Below are 23,289 nucleotides of genomic sequence, written 5' to 3' on the forward strand. Positions count from 1 at the left end.
CTGCGGGACAAACATGCCAGTACCAAGCTGAGCCAGTGGGCTATCACAACTCTGTCATTTGATGTTGCAAAGTCTTACCAGTGAGAGAGCATTTTGTTCACTAGTTCTTGGAGCCTGGGTCAAATAGGCAAGGCCACACTTAATGTTCCTCTTCAGGTACTCTGAGAAGGAACCAAAGCAGTCCTTGTGATGATGGGCCACCCCCATTGGTGTTAGGTACAGCATCAACATAGTAGTGATTGTTTACAATTTAATGGTTTGCTAGCCACCCCATAGGACATTTAGAGTCAACTGCATAACCTGGGACTGAAATAACACGTAAGCTCAAATGGGTAAGGGTGATAGGCTTCCTTCCTTGAAAGATATTACTAAACAAGTCCAGTTTTAGGGGACAGGTCCTCCAATCCTTGTGGAAGAGCATCGAGCTTTGATTCATTGCCTCCCCATTTCAACAGAAAAGATGGGTTATGAGGAGGATCACCAGAACAGACTCGGGTTGTTATCACTAGGCATGCATTCCGGTCTGTGCGTTATCCTTCCTCCACACACCTTCCTACTTGGACTCGGAGGGCAAGGCACGAGGAAGGCTTGGAAACATTGTGACTCTCTGGGAAAGGTGCACTCTAGAGGGGTCCACACACTCTCTTCCACATTCTTCCATCGGGAAAAAAATCATACAAAAATCTGAGAACGCATGGCAACCGACTCAAGAACAGCTTCTTCCCTTCTGCCATCAGACTTTTGAATGGACCTATCATACATTAAGCTGATCTTTCTCTACATCCCATCTGTAACTGCAACACTATATTCTGCACCCTCTCCCTTCCTTCACTCCTATGTACTCTATGAACGGTATGTTTTGTCTGTATAGTGCGCAAGAAACAGCTGTTCATGAGTTGGTTTGTTGTGAATGTAGCCCAGTCCATCGCGTAAACCAGCCTCCCATCCATTGACTCTGTCTACACTTCCTGTTGCTTTGGAAAAGCAGCTAGCATAATCAAGGACCCCACGCACCCCGGACATACTCTCTTCCACCTTCTTCCGTCAGGAAAAAAGCTACAAAAGTCTGAGAACACGTACCAACTGACTCAAGAACAATTTCTTCCTTGCTGCCATCATGGACCTTCCTTATATTAAGCTGATCTTTCTCTACACCCTATCTGTAACTGCAACACGATATTCTGAAAAACCCTCTCCTTCCCTTCTCCCCTATGTATTCTATAAACGGAATGCTTTGTCTGTGTAGCGCGCAAGAAGCAATACTTTTCACTTGTATCCTAATACATGTGACAATAATAAATCAAATCAAATCAACCACCATTTTGAAAAATTAGAATCAATTATCTATTATGGCGTTACATTCCCATAAATGTGTGAATCTCTATTTAATCAGTTAGGAGAAAATTAAGTAACTATGTTATAAATTTCCAGGAAAATAGTTTTCCTTCCGAATTAAAAAGTCCTCACTTCTCTGAGAATCCATCTGCTGTGAAGTATTCAGCTTTCAGCAACTCTGTGCATGAAGATCTCTTGTCTGGGTCCATCTGTAAGCATTTCTGTGAAAATATCATACACGTCCAATCAATACTTTTTGTCAATCAAAAACTGTCACTGCTTTCTAGTTATGAGTGACCAAAAAGCCCAATTGCATCAATTAAATAAAGTGGAGATGCCAGCTTTGGACTGGGGCAGGAACAGTAAGAAGTCTCACAACACTAGGTTGAAGTCCAACAGGTTTATTTGGAATCACGAGCTTTCAGAGTGCTGCTCCTTCATCAGGTGAGTGGGGCTCCAGGAGTTCTTCCACAAACCCCAAGAGGCCAACAGCGGACCCAATGAGAAAAACCACTCACCTGATGAAGGAGCAGCGTTCCGAAAACTCATGATTCCAAATAAACCTGTTGGACTTTAACCTGGTGTTGTGAGACTTCTTACTGTCACCAATTAAATCAGACAATTAGTCCAGCACACAAAAGGAGTTGGAGCTGATTTTCCAGGAGGTTGGGCCACTTAACTAGGACTCAGAAACAGAATTTGTTTCAAAAGGATACCTTACTATTGTGTCTCACATTGGAAATGGAATTTCCCCTTGTGTGAGAATGAAGACATTACATGGATACCTATAGCACCTCATCAGCTCCGCTGTGGTCACTGGGTACAGCTGTTGCTTGTATATCAAGAATATTGCAAATTCATGTCCCACTCCAGAGAGTTGAGCACAACTATCTAGGCTAATGCTCCAGTGGAGTACTTAGGCTGTGTGGAACTGTCAGAAATGCCATTTTTCGGATGAGATGCCAAAACCTGTCGCTCCCAAAGATGGACATAAGGGATTCCATGGAACGAGTGGGGTGAATTGTCTCTGGTGTCATGGCCAATCTTTATCCCTCACACGACATTACTGGAAAAAAACATTGTCTGGCCATTGTCACTTTACTGTTTGTGGGATCTTGCTGTGCATAATTTCGCTGCTGCATTTCTTGCATTATAACTATGACCACCACAGTTCAAAAAGTACCGCATTGGCTGTAAAACCCCTTTGGTACATTATGAGTTTGTGAAAGATGCAATATAAATCAAACTTCTTCTTTCTTTCATTTGAGTCTCTCAGAAATACTCAAAAAATCTATCCACAAAGTGATTTATTGTAAACTGTATTCACTGTTGTTATTTATATCAACATGTTTGCAAATTTGTACACAGCTACAGTCCCTAAACAACAAAGAGGCAAATGAACAGATCTTCTGCTATTAGTGGTATTAGTTGAATTGTAAATGTTGAACAGTTCAAAATAACGCTCTGCTTTTGGGGCGGCACGGTGGCACAATAGTTAGCACTGCTGCCTCACAGCACCAGGTACCCGGGTTCAATTCCGGCCTCGGGTCACTGTCTGTGTGGAGTTTGCACATTCTCCCCGTGTCTGCATGGGTTTCCTTGGGTGCACTGGTTTTCTCCCACAGTCCAAAGATGTGCAGGTTAGATTGATTGGCCATGCTAAATTGACCCTAGTGTCAGGGGGATTAGCAGGGTAAATATGTGGGGTTACGGGAATAGGGCCTGGGTGGGATTGTGGTCGGTGCAGGCTTGAGGGGCTTAATGGGCTCCTTCTGCACTGTAGGGGGTCTATGATTCTCTACAAGTTATTTCATAGGATCTCTTACATCCACTTGAATATGTGATGGAGGGTGCTAGTGGAGTGGTAGTCTGTCTTAAAGAAGTCTTCATTGCCTTTAGTAGATTAATTGTAAGGGGACGATCTTGCCATTGTGCTCTGCCGGCTGATGTATGAAGCGAGCCGATAAGATCGCGAGAGAGCCAAGAACTCAGGTTTGTGATCAGCCTCGCACTTGAACCATAATTCAACAATAATGGGGAGCTCAGTATCTCCTCTCAGACGCAGTGACCCTGAAAATACTTCACCTTTCACGCCAGGATCACACCCATCAAGGATCAGTCTGTAGTAACATGGAAGGTTCTGTCACCTGAACTTTCATGGCATACATGTATAACATGAGGGACACATTATTGACACATTCCATGTAAGGCAAGTCTGAAGCCTGCTGGCTCTTCCATTCTCAGGCCTACTGGCCCACAAAAGGAGATTTGTCAGAGGATTGATAATTACCTTGTGAAAAGAGTATGCCATCTTTAGAGGTTAGGCTATGATCAAGCTTGTAACTCTTTGACTGGATTCCCACCAGAATTGCAGTAGAAAGTGAAAGTATGTTGGAAATGCTGGGAAACTTTAACCTTGGTGTTTGTTTCTTCCTCAGTGACATGATGGAAAAGATGTTCCTCTCACGGTTCACCATTCCTGGTGATGATGTGCTTTGAATAGAAGACCATCTTGATATATTGGGGAAGGGTAAACCGAGAGAAAATGTCTGGATCCATATTCACTGTATTCAGCAGTCTGAGATCAGTAACAATGGCTGACTAAGGAAGACCAGTGATGGTAAACACAGCATCTTCCCTTTAATAATTAGGTGCCATTCAGTTGAGTGAAATTCCCTTTTTAAGAAAATTACATAATCACAAAACACATGCCTCTGTAAACTGATTAATGACGGTCTCCCTCTCCACTTTACCTTTACCAGCCCAGTCAACAAAGGATTACATCTTAACAGTCTCTTTTCTGGTGATTCGGGTCTTTGGATGTCTGGTAGACATACCCCGGCAAACGTAGGATTCTTGCTAAAAAGACTCTTCAGACGTGGTGTTAAATTACCTGATCAAAATAAACAGTGCTAATTAAAATAAGGCAGCTCAGAAGTCAGTTGACTGCCAGTTGAAGTTGGTTGGTTAGTTGATTGCAACTGGCCTAGTGGTATTATCATTAGACTATTAATCCAGTAACTCAGCTAATGTTCTGGGGACCTGGGTTTGAATCCCACAGTGGAATTTGAATTCAATAAAAAATATCTGGAATTAATAATGTATTGATGACCATGAAACCATTGTCAATTGTCAGAAAAAAACATCTGTTTCACCAATGTCCTTTAGGGAAGGAAATCTGCCGTCCTTACCCAATTGATTCTACTTGTGACTCCAGAGCCATAGCAATGTATTTGACTCTCAACTGTCCCCAGGCAACTAGGGATGGGCAATAAATGCTGGCCAGCCAGCGATGCCCATGTCCCATGAATGAATTTTTAAAAATCCCAGGGGGTTAGAGGTAGAGTAGCGGCTTGGATTGAGGATTGGCTGACTGATAGAAAGCAGAACGTTGGGATAAATGGGTCCTTCTCAAGTTGGTGATCTGTAACGAGTGGGGTCCTGCAGGGTTCAGTTCTCAGACCACAACTATTTACAATCTATATCAATGATCTACAAGCAGGGACAGAGTGTAACATAGCGAAATTTGCTGATGATATGAAAATAAGTGGGAAAGCAGATTGTGAAGAGGAGATAAATACCGGAATTTTACCGCCACACCCGTCCCGAAATCGGGGCAGGCGCGGCTTGCAGAATGGAATTTCCCGTTGGCCTCAGGCGGGATTTTATGAGCCTCGGCCGTGCAAGGTCAAAAAATACTGGCCAAAAAGTTTACAAATGGATATTGATAGGCTAGGGGAATGGGCCAGAATCCGATGGAGTTTAATGTGGATAAATGCGAGGCTATCCATTTTGGCCGGAAAAATAAAAGGGCAAATTACTATTTGAATGGGAAACAGATTTAAAAGGCGTCTGTGCAGAGTGATTTGGGTGTCCTTCTCTGAGTCTCAGAAAGTGGGTATGCAGGTGCAGAATGTTATAAAGAAGGCAAATGGAATCTTGGCATTTATTGCAAAGAGTCTAGAGCAGGGGTCTCCAAACTACGGCCCGCGGGCCACATCCGGCCCACAGCGGGCTAATATCTGGCCCGCAGCCAGTGGGGCGGGATGGGATTCCCGCTGCCGAAAACACTCCCGTGTCCAGAACTCCGCCGCTGACTCAGGATCCAGACGCGGGGACGGAAGCCACAGGCCGGACATTTGCTGCCGCTCCGCGCGGTGTCTGATGGACCCATGGGAATCCCTGCCCTCTTTACCAGCCTATTGTCCAATCAGAGCTGCCGTTCTGTGACTGACAGTTCATTAAACGAATCAGCAATTGAGACATCTGTTATCCAATTGCCGCTCTGCATTGACTGAGTAACAGCTGCTTTATCCAATCCGTAAGCTCCATCTGTCTGAAATGAGCGAGAACAATGACAATGATGGCGGCAATTCAGACCAATTCAGTTATGGAAGGAAAAAAGAAAAGAAAAGTGGACAGTGAGTGCCGCCTGTTTAATGAAGAATGGGGTGTAAAGTACTTCTTTGTACAAGCAGGTGATAAAGCCTTGTGCTTCATATGCAACAAAACTGTTGCAGTTTTGAAGGAGTACAATGTACGTCGGCACTATGAGACCAAACATGAACCAAGTTATTCCCAATTCACAGGAACACAGCGTTCGGAGAAATTTGAATCAATGCAACGCAGGTTGCTTTCCCAACAAGCTTTTTTTACGCCGAAGATAACTGAAAATGAAGCTTTAACCAGGGCCAGTTACAAACCAGCTTATGTGTGGGCTGAAAGAGGAAAGCCATTCACTGATGGAGTATATAATGGAAGCAGTGGAAGAGTTATGCCCCAAAAAAGCAAATCTGTTCAAAATCATCAGTCTTGCGCCAAATACTGTTGGTTGTAGAATTGAGGATATAGGAAGCAATATATTTCATCAAATTTGCAGACAAAGCAAGAAATTTTCAGTTGTATTCTCTCGCACTTGATGAATCGACACATCACAACTCCTAGTATTCATCGTTGGCGTAGACAGTGAATTTAATGTGACACAAGAATTAGCATCAGTGCATAGCATGCACAGCACAGTAACTGGAGAAGACATCTTCAAAGAATTGCAAAAAACTGTGTTAGAATATAACCTGGAGTGGAATAAACTGCAATGCGTGACAATTGATGGGGGAAAGAACATGTCTGGGGTGAAGAAAGGTTTGGTTGGACAAATCACAAAAGCTTGTGAGGTTGGTGGATTCTCAAAGCCCGTGTTTCTGCATTGCATTATCCATCAACAAGCATTGTGCGGAAAATATGTGGATATGTCTTGCGTTCTGAAACCTGTTGTTTCAACAGTGAATTTCATTCAATCTCATGGGCTTAATCATCGCCAGTTTCGTGATTTTCTGAAAGAAACTGATTCTGAGTTCGGTGACTTGCCTTATACAGCAGTTCGATGGCTTAGTTGTGGAAAGGTTCTATCACGGTTCTTTCAGCTCAGAAAGGAAATTGATTCCTTCCTCACAGAGAAGAATCAACCTGAACCACTTTTATCAAACACTGACTGGCTTTGGAAATTGGCATTTTTTGCAGACGTGACAGGCCATATGAATCAATTGAATCTGAAGTTGCAAGGTGAAACAAATTTGATTTGTGATCTATTCGTGCATGTCAAGGCATTCAGGGCAAAACTGATGCTATTTCAAGGACAGTTGATAGTTCATAACTTGGTTCATTTTCCATGTTGTGAAAAATTTCATGAAGAAAGTGAAGCAGAATTTCCTTCTTCATTTGCAACAGAAATCATTAAGGACTTGCAAAAACAATTTCAGGAACGATTTTCTGATCTTGATGTAAACACAGGTGAAATAAAGCTGTTTCAAAATCCATTTGGCTGCAATGTTGAAACACTCCCAAGTCAGTTTCAAATGGAAATTATTGATCTCCAATCAGATGACATGCTGAAAGACAAGTATAAAGAAGGAAATCTGATCCAATTTTATAAATCTTTGCAGCCTGAGCAGTTTCCAAATTTGAAGTGATTTGCTTGTGGATTTGTATCAGTTTTTGGTACAACGTACCTGTGTGAACAAACATTTTCAAAAATGAAGTATGTCAAGTCCAAATATCGAGCAAAATTTATCTGATGAGCATTTGAAGTCCATTCTAATAATTGGCTCCCCAAGCTTGAAACCTCAGTTCAGCAATATTTTGAAATTAAAAAAGCAGTTCCATCATTCCCATTAATCTTGAGCAAAACTTCATGATTTGTTGGTTACGATTGAAAACTCCAATTGCCAGAATTGCGTAGAAAAGTGCAGACTGAATTTATTTTTGTTCGACCTTTATTAATGGTTCAAGTTTATTTTGAATTTCTTTGCTTTGTTTTACTGAAGTTCTTTCTTGGGGCATGTTTATTTTTCTTATTGTGTGCCACAGAATTGAGCAAATTCTCATTTCAAGTAAACATTTGTAAAATTTCAGTAAATAAAATTAATTTAAAAATGAATAGCCTGCTTTTCTCATCTGCAGTTAAGTAATTGATTATTTTGTCAGAGCATTTGCTAATGTTTGACATTTTTACTCATTATATATCATTTCTCAGTGTAAGCACCGCATTGTTTCTTTGCAATTGTCACATTTCTCTTTTGTTCTGAATCATATCGTGCTGATTACAAAGATGATCCAAATAAAACTTATTCATTCATTTAAATTTTATTCATTCATTTATAAAACTAATTTTTTTTCTTTGGCCCCTGAAAATGTGTAAAATATTCGATGTGGCCCTTGCACTGAAAAGTTTGGAGACCCCTGATCTAGAGTATAAAAGTAGAGAAATGTTGTTGCAATTATATAAGGCATTGGTGAGACCACACTTGGAGTATTGTGTTCAGTTTTGTCACCTTCTTTGAGGAAGGATGTGGTGGTAATGGAGGCGGTTCAGAAGAGGTTCACTGGATTGATTCCAGGTTTAAAGGGGCTGTGGTATAAGGAGCGGTTGAGTAGCTTGGGCTTGTACTCACTGGAGTACCGAAGAAAGGGGAGGGGGGGGGGAGATTTGATTGAAGTATATAAAATACTCAACGGAATTGATAAAGTAAATGTTAACCAAATGTTCTCCGTTCTAGAACATTCTAGGACAAGAGGTCATAGTTGTAGAGTAAGAGGGGGAGGTTCAAGACAGAGGTAAGGAGAAGCTAAATCTCACAGGCGGTTGTGAATCTATGGAACTCACTGCCAAAGAGTGCAGTGAATGCAGAATCAATCAATGGGTTCAAGAAAGAAATGGATAAATATTTGATCAAAAGCAGGATAAAGGGCTATGGGAAAAAGGTAGGGAAGTGGAGTTAAGATGAGATGGAGATCAGCCATGATCATATAGAATAGTGGAGCAGGCTCAAATGGCTGAATTATCTACTCTCATTCCTAATTCCTCTGTTCCTAACAACAATACAGTAAGAGTTCTAAAACACTGTATTTATCTGAATTACCTCATAACATCAAGATTATAATATTATCTTTACACTCACATGGGCTGTAGTTCATGGATCAGATATTGCTGTAAAAGTAATGGCGAGGTTAATAGCCCTCATCGCTATTATAGGGAAGTCAGCCAACAACTTCTGGTTATTTTATGTACGCAGTTAAAGGTGGAAATCTGGAAATTCATAGAATTCCTACAGGGCAGAAGGAGGCTTCGAGTCCACACTGACTCTCCAACAGAGCATTCCACCTAAACCCAATTCCACGTATTTACCCCGCTCATCCTAACCTACACATCTTGGGACACTAAGGAGCAATTAAGCAAGGCCAATCCACATTTTGAACTGCAGAGGAAACCAGAGCACCCAGAGGAAACCCACGCAGACACGGAAAGAACGTGCAAACTCCAGACAGACAGTGACCCAAGCTGGGAATTAAACCCAGGTCCCTGGCGCTGTGAGACAGCAGTGCTAACCATTGTGTCACCGTGCTGTGTTGGCATGGAGGGGACATGGGGTGGGGTGGGGTGGGTAAGAGGGGCTGTGGGGCTTCTTGGGGGAAGGGTGAGAGCATGAGGGCCTAAGCTTCTAAAACAACTGGGGCAAAGTCCCAGAGAACAGAGGTGGGTTTTCTAAGCAGACCCACCTAGCGTCAGCCTCTAGGATCAGGGGTCTGCCTCTGCCTCTCAGGAGTGAAAATTGAATCTAATGGGCCCCTGAAACTGAGGCAGGTCTGCTGAGTGAAGAAATTAACCGTGAAAACCTAGCCCTGTGACCCTATGTTCTATATTCCCCAGCCAGTGAAAACATTTTCTCAGCATCTAACTGTCAAGCCCCTTAAGAATTTTAAATGTTTCAATTACATCCCTTCTCATTCATCTAAACTCCAGGGAATATAAGCCTGGTAAGACAATTCCCACATCCCAAGAATCAGTCTATGGAACTTTTGTTGCACTCCCTCTGGGTAAATTATATCCTTTCATGAATAAGGAGACCACAACTGACACAATGGCTGGAATTTTACCTTCCCGCCCGCCACGGGAATTGGAGCAGGCGAGGGGCGGAGCATGGACCTCAGGCGGGATTTTATGGTTTCGGGATGAGCAAGGCCGTAAAATCCCACCCAATATTCCAGGTGTAGCCTCATTAATGCTTTGTATTAATGTAGTAAGATTTCTTTTCTTTGATAGTCCAATTTCTTCCTTGTAGCTACTAAAGGCATCCTTACTTTAATGGGTAATATAAGATTTCTGTGCACTTTTTAAAAAAGTTGTTCAATTTATATGAATAACTGGTACAATAGACCTTGAATAATAGCTAAGCCTTCTGATTTGTACTCACCCACTTGTGTGACTATCTTGTGGATCTGATCCAAGTCAGAGTTTCCTGGCAGGTAAGGATTTCCTGTTGCCATTTCAATACTCATGCATCCAAACGCCCAAATGTCCACCGGTCTTGTGAAGAAAACATGTAGAAATGTTTTAAGAAATATTTATTGGAATCAGTTAGTTATTTCTGAGAAAGCATCCTTGAACATAAAGACTAAAGAGTTTCGTATCAAAGCTAGGGCACGTGTAAACTGTATTGAGGTGGTAATTTTACATGATTTATTTCACTTCTCTTTAGCAAACAGTTATAATATACATGAATGCAATTAACATAAGTTAATGGTAATTGTTAAGAAAAATTAAAAGATTTTTCCATAAGATCCTATGGATAGATTTTTAAGAAAAAATGTATGGGTGATCACATACACATATCCGTAACAGATTAAAAATCTACCACTGCACACTTCCTGTCAACAAGATCTTGCTTCCTGTTATGCTTTTTTTGTAGCTTTGCGTTAGGTTTTTCTCTTATAAGTTCACACATCTACAATCATCTACTGGTAAACACCTGTGTAAACGTATCTGGTGCTATTACAATCCCTTGTCAGTCCTGACACTTCGGGTGTGATTTTCCGGCCGCACTCACCCCAGTGCTGGAAAATCCTGCCAGAGGTCAATGGACATGTGCCCCACCCGCTGTGATTCCCATGGCGGGCGGGACAGGAAAATTCCAGCCCGAGTGTTAGCATAAGAATATAAATGATTGTTTTGTGGATCCCAGTTCCTCAGCATGTACTGCAGAATAATCTGAGGCTCCAACCAACCCTTTCCCTACACACCAACAACAATATGAAATGCCAGTTCAGTGCTGATCCCACAATGGACTCTTCAGTACTGGTAGGACCCACAGAAGAAGAAGATTAAAATAATTTGAGCTTTGACAAAGGGTCACCTGGATTCGAAACGTCAGCTCTATTCTCTCCTTACAGATGCTGCCAGATCTGCTGAGATTTTCCAGCGTTTTCTCTTTTGGTTTCAGATTCCAGCATCAGCAGTAATTTGCTTTTGTTAGGCGGTAGAAAATAATTTCTAGCTTGGGCTTATCAAATAGTGAGGAGTTGACCATGAGAATGAGATCTCTCTCTGCTTCCCAATCTGCCATTGTTTTGCTTTTTAACCTAAAGTCAAGGTCCAATACAAAGATACTGACGGAAAGGATGATCCAATAATTTTCCATCCTCTAAGCCTGGTCTTCATATTGTAACTCATTGGGGATGTGGTTTTTTCAGCTACAAGGTTTTTGTGCAGTCTTGTCTAGTTTCTTTCCATGTTTGTTAGTAAATGTTCAAATATTAGCACTACATTGTGACACTATGGGCAGGATTTTCCAGCCATATTTGCCTCAAGGCTGGAAAATCCCAGCCAAGGTCATAGAATCATAGAATCCCTACAGTGCAGGAAGAGGCCATTCGGCCCATCGAGTCTGCACCCGACCACAATCCCACCCAGGCCCTACCCCCATATCCCTACATATTTTACCCGCTAATCCCTCTAACCTACGCGTCTCAGGACACTAAGGAGCAATTTTAGCATGGCCAATCAACCTAACCCGCACATCTTTGGACTGTGGGAGGAAACCGGAGCACCCGGAAAAAACCCATGCAGACACGAGGAGAATGTGCAAACTCCACACAGACAGTGACCCAAGCCGGGAATCGAACCCAGGTCCCTGGAGCTGTGAAGCAGCAGTGCTAACCACTGTGCTACAGTGCCACCCTCTGGGGTCAACGGACCTTTGCATGGTCCGTGTTCCACCTGCTATGATTCCCGTGGCGGGTGGGACGGGAAAAGTCTGTCCTAATAAATAGACTTAAACTACATATCAACACTGACCAATGAGTTTGTTATGAACAGGAATTCTGAAGTTTACTAAACTTGTTGACTTTCAGCCTACAGAGATGAGGGGAAACTACTTCTTTCAAAGGGTGGTGAATCTGTGGAATTTACTACCCCAGAGTGTGGTGTATGCTGGGACATTGAATAAAGTTGAACAGGAGATGGACAGATTTTTAATTAGTAAAGGGTTGAAGGGTTAAGGAGAAAGCGCAGGAAAGTGGAGTTCAGGCCAAGATAAGATCAGCCATGATTGTATTGAATGGCGGAGCAGGCTCGAGGGGGTGAATTGCCTACTCCTGCTCCTAGTTCTTATGTTCTTGTGTACTGGCAGATTATGAGTTATTTTTTCCCAATAAAATAAAGCTATTCAGCCAATGGATCCCAAAAATTAAAATTATCTGGTATAGTTACAGGCCCCATAGTATCAAATTGTCTCTTTCTGAACTAAGTATAGAAGTCAAGTATTGTGTCTGACAGTTCAGGAGCACTTACATAGGAACAAGAGTAGGCAAGTCCACTCCTCAAGCCTATTTTACCATTCAATTAGTTGAAGATGATCTGTATCACAACTCCACCTAGCTGCCTTGGTTCTGTAATCCTTAATACTCTTGCCTAATAAATGCTTTATTGCGTTTTGTTTTGTTATGGTGCAACATTAGACAGGCATTTCCCTGCATGTTAGACTGTATAATTCTGTACACTTACGCATATGCTTCCTCTTAAGATTATTTCAAATCATCACAAGTCACTATTCTTGGAGACAAGTGATTGTTTATCTTTGTGAGAAGCCATATGAGAAGGAAAGTAAGGTGCACATTGTTTAATTTACTACAGCCCATCACCTTCTAATGCAAGAAAGTCAAATATTGATATGAGTTAGTGCAGGGCCTATGACCTACACTATTGCCAATCGGAACAAAATCACTACATCCACCTGCATCACACAACAGCATGAGTCAACTCTGGCAGGATTGAGACTACATTGCATAGTTAGCTATTTTAATTAGGGACACTGCAATATTATTGCAGGTACCTTTTGATCATCTTTATAGCACTAAATGTAATGTATCCAATTAACTAAAACTGCGCAAGAAAATACATTTTTAAAAAAGGAGATAGAAATGAATAATTAACAATAACTCAGTTCCCAATGAGGCTATTTATATGAAGGCATCATTATTCTTGAGGCTGTTGTATAAAATGCACTCAGCTAATTAATAAGGTTTATTCATCAATGTATTCTATAACTTGCAGTTTGGGAAATAAATTTTATGTGTCTTAATTGCTGTGAGACAGCACCTGGTCTCACTTATTCACTAAATGTTGATGTATCACAGCATCAGGAGTGTACACAGAGTCATTCATCCTGATATTTAATAACTTTCTGTGGCAAAAAAACTGCATAAGCCCCGTGTTGTGCCTGGCCTGTGAGCACTTGATGCTAGTCCTGGATACACAGCTCTGTCGCGAAATTACCTGAATGTATTAATAGTACACACAGATCTTCAATTACTATCCAGTGAGCACAGCTAACGTCAGTTAATAACTACTCCAAATGAAAAGGGAAAAGCTTCACTGTTCTGGGTAGGAAAGTATGATTTAAATGGAGAGAGACTGCAGTATGCTATGGTACAGAGTGACCTGGGCGTTCTTGTATATGAATGATTAAACGTCAGCATCCAGGTACATTAAGTAATTAAGAAAGCAAATGGAATGTTGGTCTTTATCACAAGGGGGTTAGAGTTTGAAAATAGGGAAGTATTGCTACAAGTATTGGTGAGCCATGAGGTGGAGGTGCCAGCGTTGGATTGGGGTGGGGACAGTAAGAAGTCCCACAACACTAGGTTAAAGTCCAATGGGTTTGTTTGGAATCACGAGCTTTCAAAGCGCTGCTCCTTCATCAGGTGAGTCACTCTTTTCCTTTCTCAGACTCACCTGATGAAGGAGCAGTGCTCCGAAAGCTCACGATTTCCAATAAACCTGTTGGACTTTAACCTGGTGTTGTGAGACTTCTTACTGTGTGGTAAGAGCATACCTAGAGTGCTGAGTACAGTTTTGGCCACCTTACTTGCATTGGGGGAAGTTCAGAGAAGAGGCAATAAGTTGATTCCTGGGGTGAAGAGGTTATCTTATGAAGAAATGTTGAGCAGGTTTGGCCTATACTCATTGTAGTTTAGGAGAATGAGATGTAACCATACTGAAACATAGAAGATTCTGAGCAGTCTTGACAGGGTGAGTATCCCCTCATCCGGGGAAACTAGAATTAGGGTGCCACAGTTTCAAAATAGGTTTTCTCCCACCTATGAGATGAGGAGGAATTTATTCCCTCCGAGTTTGCTAGTGTTTTGAATTCTCCCCCAGTGAGCACTGTAGGCTGCATCATTGAACATATTAAAGGTTGAGTTGGACTAGTTTTTGATAGGCAATGGAATTGAGGGTTATGGGAACAGGCAGGAAAGTGGAGTTAAGGCCACAGTCAGATCAACAATAATCTCAATGACTGGGGAAGCAGGCTTGAGGAGACAGTAAGAAGTCTCACAACACCAGGTTAAAGTCCAACAGGTTTATTTGGTAGCACGAGCTTGCGGAGCGCTGCTCCTTCATCAGGTGAGTGGGAGTTGGCTTCACAAACAGGGCATATATAATCATAAACTCAGTGACAAGATAATGGTTGGAATGCGAGTCTTAACAGGTAATCAAGTCTTTACAGGTACAGACAATGTGAGTGGAGAGAGGGTTAAGTACAGGTTAAAGAGGTGTGAATTGTTTCTAGCCAGGACAGTTAGTGAGATTTTGCAAGTCCAGGCAAGTCGTGAGGGTTACAGATAGTGTGACATGAACCCAAGGTCCCAGTTGAGGCCGTCCTCATGTGTGTGGAACTTAGCTATTAGTTTCTGCTTGCCGAGATTTTGTTTGTTTTTTTCCATTTTCAAGCCTTTTGAGATTTGTTGACTCAAATCTGTTAGCTCAGCACAAACCGGGGACCACACAAGGGTCCTTCCTGATCTGTATGCCTCAATAGAGAGTGCCATTGAAGGGAATAGCTGCATATTAATCTACTTCTGCAAATGAATACAAAATAAAGAAAAATATTCTTTACAACATGTACCTACTTTCCATACTTGGTGTCACCGACTACTAACTCTGGAGCCCTGTACCACCGAGTCGCCACATATTCCGTGTAAGGCTCTCCAGGTGCAGCCACTGAACGGGCAAAGCCAAAATCACAGAGTTTGACAACGCCAGACTCTGAGACCAGAACATTCTCAGGTTTGATATCACGATGAATTATCTGGAGGAGAAATAAATAGAGAAAAACAGAATAAAATATTGTACTTATTTTGTCTGTGGAAGTGACATGTACATTCAATGAATTGCAAAAATCCACTTTAAATCACAACAGAGTTATTTGAACTACATATAGATCACTAGCAATATTGAGGCACTTTCCTACTCATGTGTTGGTCACAGGACATCAAGAAACGAATGGACTTGATAGTGTGGCTACTTATCTGACTCCCTCAACAGCTATTGTGTAATCAACTACCAGAATATGCACTTTGGTAAATCATCTTGTAGACATTCCCCCTGTCCTTCAGTTGGAAATACACAGGTTCCACTACTTTACACAGGCAATTCAAAGGAGCTGGAGTGTTCAACCTGCTTAAAGTTAGAGCCTCACAGTAACACAGCTCATGCCAGCCATGGTTCAGCACATGGCACCACCTATGAATTGGAAGGTTGTGGTGTCAAGTCCCACACCAGAGACGTGAGCAGAAAAATCTAGGTTGACACCCCAGTAAATGGGAGTGCTGCACTGTCCTAGGTGCTGTGTTTTGGATGAGACATTAAACTGCAGCCTCATCTGTCTTCTCATGTGGACATAAAAGATATAACACCATTTTGAAGGCGAGCAAGGGGGAGTTATCCCTGGCATCAGGTTCACGCCCATGATGGGTGTGAACTTGTGTACGTCAACGGTGAGGGGTGTTAGAATGTAACCGGTGATAACAGTGGATCTGTTGTAATGTGACCAATGATAACAAGCTGTAAGGGTCAGCTGACCCAGTAAACCATGTAACCAATGACAGAATGATGTGATGATCAGCTGACCAGCTGACTCAGTATAAATTGGAAATGTTGGGAATTGTGGGGAACTGGGAATGGCCCAGGCTGAGGCCTCAAGATTGGTGTAATGAAGTTTCTTTATTAAACCTTTTCTTTGATTTATAAGCTGGAGTAAGTTATATTTTTAATGTTTACATTTGAAGCGTTCCTCCTGGATTAACAAGGGGTGGCAAAAATTGGAAATCGCGATCTCGCTGGTGAGATTCATGGCTTCTGGGGTTTTGCCAAACCTTGAGCCCTGCTGCCATTGCCGCAGTCAGCGAGTATAAGGTTCAAGATTGCTCCCGTAACTATGTAAGGATTAGTAAATTAACAAAGCAGTTGATACAAGAAAATATTAGGCCATAATGAATTAACAAATTAATAAATCAGAAGACAAATAACAGTTCAATAAATTCGTCAAGTAAAATGCCAAGAGGAAAAGTGAATGAACAACTTAAAGGTGAACCAGACAGAGTGAGTTAATGAAAAAAGCAACAGCGCACATGCCATCAAATAAACTAATGGAGCATTAGGCACCTAAATGAATTACTTAACAAGGAAACAAGCACCAATGAATTCATGAATTAATGGAGCAGTGGACACAGCAATAAATGAATTAGTAGCACACCAAGAAATCAATAATTTAACTGAGTATTGGACAGCAGTCAATTATTATTTCATACAGCAGTAATTATAACAATAGATCAGCAAATTATGAAGATAATGAAGTAGGCACCATTGCGTCAAAACCATCCTTCCTACCTTTGACATCACTGCTTACAACTCAAACCATTTCACTGTCATTTTAGTCATTTTACTTTCAAAGCATTATGAGCCAATATTAGGATTTTAGCTTGCCAATACCTGTAGACAGCTAATAGATATATAGTACATAATGTTGAATGTTCCTTCTTGAAAATGATGCAGGTTGGCAGAATATAGAAATTAGTCTGTGTTGTCGATACAACTAAAAGAGAGGCAGAGGAGGAAGAGCAGTTTTGACTTGCAGAAGGTAAGCCACAAGCTGAGGAATTAGTAAAATGGAGGGGCGTTAGTGACCGAGGAGGGAGTCAGGGAGCAGGATATACCATGAGCCAGAGAATCAACAGAGACCGGGAGGGTCAGCGAGAAGGGGGTGGTGGGGGGGTCAGGAAGTGGGAGGGACAGGGAGTAGAAGGGTCAGGAAGTGGGAGGGATTGGGAGTAGAAGGGTCAGGAAGTGGGAGAGATTGAGAGTAGGAGGGTCAGGGAGTAGGAGGGTCAGGGAGTGGGAGGGTCAGGGAGTGGGAGGGTTAGGAAGTGGGAGGGAGAGGGAGTGGGAGGGTCAGGGAATGGGAGGGTCAGTGAGTGAGAGGCCCCCAGAGTGGGAGGATCAGTGAGTAGGAGGGATGGGAAATGGGAGGAACAGGGAGTGAGAGGGGCAGGGAATGGTGGGGACAGGGAGTGGGAGGGTTAAGGAGTTGGGGGGATGGGGAGAAGCAGGGTCAGTGAGTGGGTCAGGGAGTCAGTTGATCAGGGATTGGGAAAGTCAGGGAGTGGGAGGGACAGTAAAGGGTTAGGGAGTGGGAAAGGCCATTTAAAAATGCTACTGATTGGGCCATGTTACCCTATACCAGACCTGGTGTGAAACAACTTTAAAACGAAACTCTGGATGCTGAATGTGAGTATGGGTTCCATTAACTGACCAACAGTAAAACAGAGCGATTTAAAACGGGGAAATTTAAACAGGGATTCACTTAATGCAAGTGGGCAAAGCCGCAAAGGATTTACTAGTAAATCCCATGTCCTCAATTATGTTTACTCACATTGTTCTTGTGAAGGTACTCTGTGGCCCTTAACACTTGAATAAGACATTTTCTGAGTCTCTTACTCTCCAGTCCATTAGGAAACCGTTCCAAATCATCCAGAACAGTGTGATCCACAAACTCAAACACCAAGAATAAACGTTTCTTCTGCTTGAACACCTCGATGAGATTCACCAGGTTTTCATGCCGAAATTGCTGTCAGGTGATAAGAGAGACAGACAGAAAATCGTAAGCATTCACAACTGAAACTTGTCATGTTGCATTAAAAACAACAGTTAAGATAGAATGCAGGGTGGAATTTTCCAGTTTCTAATTCCATGTGGTCTCACTCTTGGACAGGATTGTGAAAGGGGAGGGACAGAGTGTAGGAGGTAGGGGCAAGAAAATTCATGGAGATATCATCATTTCCTCCCACCTGCCTCTTTTTCATTTGGTCAGCAACACTTAAAACACCCTTCCAGCAAAGCCATTGAAAAATCCACCTGATATAGAGTTCACACCCTCTCTCCACAAGGACAACTTTCACTTTGTTAACATCAGAGAGCTTACACAGGGATTTACATGAGCTAAGGCCTGGGTAAGATGCTCTTTCAGAGAGTCGCTGCAGACTCGATGGACTGAATGGCCTCATTCTGCCCTGTAGGGATACTATGGATCATGCCACACGTTGTATTTACTCACTGGTTCGTTGGGGAAATTTTATTTCAAATTTGATAAATCCATCCCAATACTTTAAATGTTATATAATGTGGATAAATATGAGGTTATCCACTTTCATAGCAATAATAGGAAGGCAGCATATTTATTACTTGAAAAGGTGTAAATTGAGAGAGTTGGATACTCAATGAGACCTTGATATCCTCATTCATCAGTCACTGAAAGTAAGAGCACAGATACAGCAGGCAATAAAGAAAGCAAATGGTGCGCTGGCCTGCAGAGAGAGAGGATTTTAGTATAGGGATAGGGATGTTTTGCTGCAATTGTATAGGGCTTTGGTGAGGCCACACCTGGAGTATTTTGTGCAGGTTTGGTGTCCTTATCTGAGAAAGGATGTCCCTGGTATAGAGGGAATACAGCGAAGGTTTACCAGGCCGATTCCTAATATGGCAGGTCTGTTAAATGAGGAGAGACTAAGTCGGTTAGAATTATATTCACTGGAGTTTAGAAGAGTGAGGGGAGTCTCATAGAAATTCATAAAATTCTAACAGAGTTAGGCAGGGTAGCTTCAGAAAGAATGTTCCCAATGGTGGGGGAATCCAGAACTAGGGGTCATAGTTTGAGGATAAGGGATAAACCTTTTAGAACTGAGGTGAGGAGAAATTTCTTCACCCAGAGAGTGGTGAATGTGTGGAATTCACTACCATAGAAAATAGATGAGGCCAAAACATTGTCTGATTTCAAGAAGAAATTAGATATAGCTCTTGGGGCTTAAAGGGATTAAGGGGTATGGGGCGGCACGGTAGCACAGTGGTTAGCACTGCTGCTTCACAGCTCCAGGATCCCGGGTTCGATTCCCGGCTCGGGTCACTGTCTGTGTGGAGTTTGCACATTCTCCTCGTGTCTGCGTGGGTTTCCTCCGGGTGCTCCGGTTTCCTCCCACAGTCCAAAGATGTGCAGGTTAGGTTGATTGGCCAGGTTAAAAATTGCCCCTTAGAGTCCTGTGATGCGTAGGTTAGTGGGATTAGTGGGTAAATATGTGGGGGTAGAGCCTGGGTGGGATTGTGGTCGGTGCAGACTCGATGGGCCGAATGGCCTCCTTTTGCACTGTAGGGTTTCTATGGTTTCTATGGGGAAGGTGGGATCAGGATATTGAATTCAATGATCAGCCATGATCAAAATGAATGGCGGAGCAGGCTCGAAGGGCCGAATGGCCGACTCCTGCTTCTAGTTTCTATGTTTCTATTCTCCTCAGTCTCCACTTCCCCTCCCCCCCCAACCAAATTGATAATAATTCATGCTCCTACCTTCAAAAATCGTATTTCTCTGACAGCAATTTTCTTTACCAGTCTGTCATCATCTCGGTCCTGAAATCTTTTGATGGCGACTATTTGTCCTGTCTCTTTGTGTCTGCATTTCATCACTGATCCATAAGTACCCTCTCCCACCAGTCCTAGATTCTCATACATTTCCATTTCTAGGTCTGATTTTTTAAAAACCTGCATCAGAATGCATCATATGTTGCGGTTAGTTACCAGATCTAGATTATATCCAGTTAAAACATATGGAACAAGGCATTTTATTTAATGGCACTTTATTCCTATTCTGCTTTATGAAATAAATGTTAATAAAGGGAGGTGTGACATTGCAGAATTGTAGAGCACCCTGGCCAAAGGTAAAAGCTTCAAGGCGGGGTTCCTAATGACAGTTCATTCCATCCTACTGATGTTCTGTAAGGGCAGCATTGAAGCAGAGGCTAATGTTTCTTCAGAGGGGTATGGCTGTTCTCACAATAAGAAGTTTAACAACACCAGGTTAAAGTATTAACCTGGTGTTGTTAAACTTCTTACTGTGTTTACCCCATTCCAACGCCGGCATCTCCACATCATGTTCTCACAATAACATTGGTAGAAGCAGGTCACTCATTTCATTGTCCGCTGGACAATGTATGAAACAGCCGTATTTACTGATTTAATTTCCTCTTTCAAGGACAGACATCTTGCTTTTGCTTTCTGCTTCACCATCAGTACAGCTACTCACAAAATCCACTCACCTGATGAAGGAGCAGTGCTCCAAAAGCTCGTGATACCAATAAACCTGTTGGACTTTAACCTGGTCTTGTGAGACTTCTTACTGTTCTCACAAAATAGATACAGATGAAGGAAGTCATTTGAACCATTTACTTCATCCATCCATTCAAAGTCTCCATTACAGAATCCCTTAAATAATTCCAGCCATCCACATCCTCGGTCTTGTGGCTCAGTGGGTAACACCCCTGCCTCTGAGCCAGAAGCTCCGAGTTTGAGTCCCACCCCAGGACCCCAGACACTGCTGCCTCATGGCGCCAGGGACTCGGATTCAATTCCAGCCTTGGGTCACCGTCTGTGTGGAGTTTGCACATTCTTCTCGTGTCTGCATGGGTTTCCTCCGGGGTACTCCGGTTTCCTCCCACAGTCCAAAAAGGATTAGGTTAGGTTGATTGGCCATGCTAAATTGCCCCTTAGTATCCAAAGATGTGTAGGTTAGGGGATTAGCCATGGTAAGTATGTGGGTTATGAGAATAGGGCAGGGGCGCAGAGGGAGGAAGGTTGCTGGGTAAAGATAGAACTATAGAAACCCTACAGTGCAGAGGGAGGCCATTCAGCCCATCGAGTCTGCACCGACAACAATCCCACCCAGACCCTATCCCCATTATCCCACATATTTACCCTACTAATCCCTCTAACCTACGCATCCCAGGACACTAAGGGGCAATTTAGCACGGCCAATGCACTTAACCCCCACATCAATTATTGAACATTCAGACAATTTTGAGATTAAAACTGGAATTATGAAAACCAGACAGATTGGAAAGTCAGTACTGTCAAACCAATTTAAGATCAAAGACTGTGAGAATCAAGCAGATGAGTTTGAAAGCAGGATTGGAGGTTGTTGGCACCAATCTTCTCAATTGGAGGACACAACTGTGTCACTGTAATCCCATTGCTGGTTACCTGTCAACTTGTTGGTTTCTAATTACTGTTACGGAGGTGTTCATCCCAAAGATGTTCATGCACAATAAATAAACTATTTAAATAGAGAGCTTAAGAACTTTTCATTCTCCTTAAGGTGATCATAGAATCCCTACAGTGCAGAAGGAGGCCATTCGGCCCATCGAGTCTGCACCGACCACAATCCCACCCAGGCCCTACCCCCACATATTTACCTGCTAATCCCTCTAACCTATGCATCTCAGGACTCTAAGGGACAATTTTTAACCGAGCCAATCAACCTAACGCGCACATCTTTGGACTGTGGGAGGAAACCCACGCAGACACAAGGAGAATGTGCAAACTCCACACAGACAGTGACCTGAGCCAGGAATCGAATCCGGGACCCTGGAGCTGTGAAGCAGCAGTGCTAACCACTGTGCTACCGTGCCGCTACAGAACTACAGAACCTTCATGCTGTTAACTTATCCAGAACTGCAGCCTTGGAATGAAATGGGCAATAAGATTTAATTGATGATGAATTTAACTTAAAACGTTACACTGCTGTTTTGAGTCAGAATTATGTCCCATTTTACAGAAGAGGACTAATAATGTTGGAGGATGGCAATGGACAAGAAAGTGGAAAAGAAAAGTTAGGCGTGGCAAAGAAAAATAGCCAATTGCTTTTGCAGACAAGGGTCGGAGTTTTCCGACCCCGCCCGCAGCTGGAATTCTCCAGCCCCGCATTTTGGCTGAGCGTCAAATTCTCCATTCTTGCTTCCAGCAGCAACAGGGCGAGCGGGATTGGAGAATTCCAGCTATGGTTTGAATATTGGAAATTTCTAAATTCCTAACATCATCCAACACTGACTACACTTCAAGAATACTCCACTGGTTGTAAAGCATGTTGATACATCTTGCGTTTGTGAAAGGTGCTGTGTAAATGCAGCCCTTTTTCCCTCCTTCTCGTGGGAGATTTGGATTAGTGTGTGTGTGAGGCCAGTGTGGTGTTGAGGGATAAATCTTGACCAGGACATTGGGAAAGTACTTGTCTGATGACCTTCTGAATAGTTCCATGGGATCTGTTATGCCCGCCAAAGAGAGCAGCCAAATAGCTTGGTTTAAGGTCTCACCTGAAAAACGACACCCCTGCCAGGCTAAATATCTTTGTGTTTAAGACTTAAACTTAAACTTCCGCACAGTGGCCATCAGAGTTGGGTTGCCACTCCAGCTCTTGCCTTTATAACTTGAAATTTTTCTGATCCTTCCTCGCCCTATCTTCCGACTCAGAAGGTAGGGCATACAGGACAGCGGGTTCCCACAGCCTTCAGTCGAGGGCCTCAGAGTCGGACACAGGGAGACCCGTGACCCCTGTTTTCACAGTACTGAGTGCCATAAATCAGATACTTTTAAATATCCAGCTACTTTCAAGTCAGGGAGAAGGTAGGTTTGGTTGAGTAAGCGGTTAGAATGTGGGTTGGGGAAGGGGGCAGGGCATAATCGACCAGAGCTCTTACACATAAAATTGTACATATAAAAACACCTTTCATCTACATACCCTACTTATCAATTTTCCAATTAAAATTCCAGTGTCCACATTTATAATGGAAACTCCTCCTGGTAAACTTTGCAAATTGTAACTTAATACCCAGCAGTACACAGGGTGGCGTGTTTACTCAGTTAGTTTCATTATAAATACCGCTAAAGGAATTTATAATTGAAATATAACAATAACTAAAGGTATGACATTAATGTAACTACTGGACCACATTGCACATCATGGA

The 23,289-nt window shown here is 42.6% G+C and overlaps 1 protein-coding gene across 1 annotated transcript in view; it reads right to left on the reverse strand.

Moving 5' to 3' along the window:
• LOC144505333 (cyclin-dependent kinase-like 4) overlaps positions 1–20,011 on the reverse strand; it is a 31,913-nt gene extending 11,902 nt beyond the window's left edge. The window contains exons 1-6 of the mRNA XM_078231454.1: positions 19,844–20,011; positions 17,880–18,074; positions 15,079–15,257; positions 10,083–10,195; positions 4,089–4,228; positions 1,468–1,556 (exon numbers count right to left, since the gene is read on the reverse strand). Of these exons, the coding sequence (XP_078087580.1) occupies positions 1,468–1,556; positions 4,089–4,228; positions 10,083–10,195; positions 15,079–15,257; positions 17,880–18,074; positions 19,844–20,011 (884 nt within the window). The remainder of the gene's footprint in view (positions 1–1,467; positions 1,557–4,088; positions 4,229–10,082; positions 10,196–15,078; positions 15,258–17,879; positions 18,075–19,843) is intronic.
• Positions 20,012–23,289: the final 3,278 nt, after the last annotated feature.

This window comes from Mustelus asterias, chromosome 16, assembly GCF_964213995.1.
Source record: "Mustelus asterias chromosome 16, sMusAst1.hap1.1, whole genome shotgun sequence".
NCBI classification, from domain to species: Eukaryota; Metazoa; Chordata; class Chondrichthyes; order Carcharhiniformes; family Triakidae; genus Mustelus; species Mustelus asterias.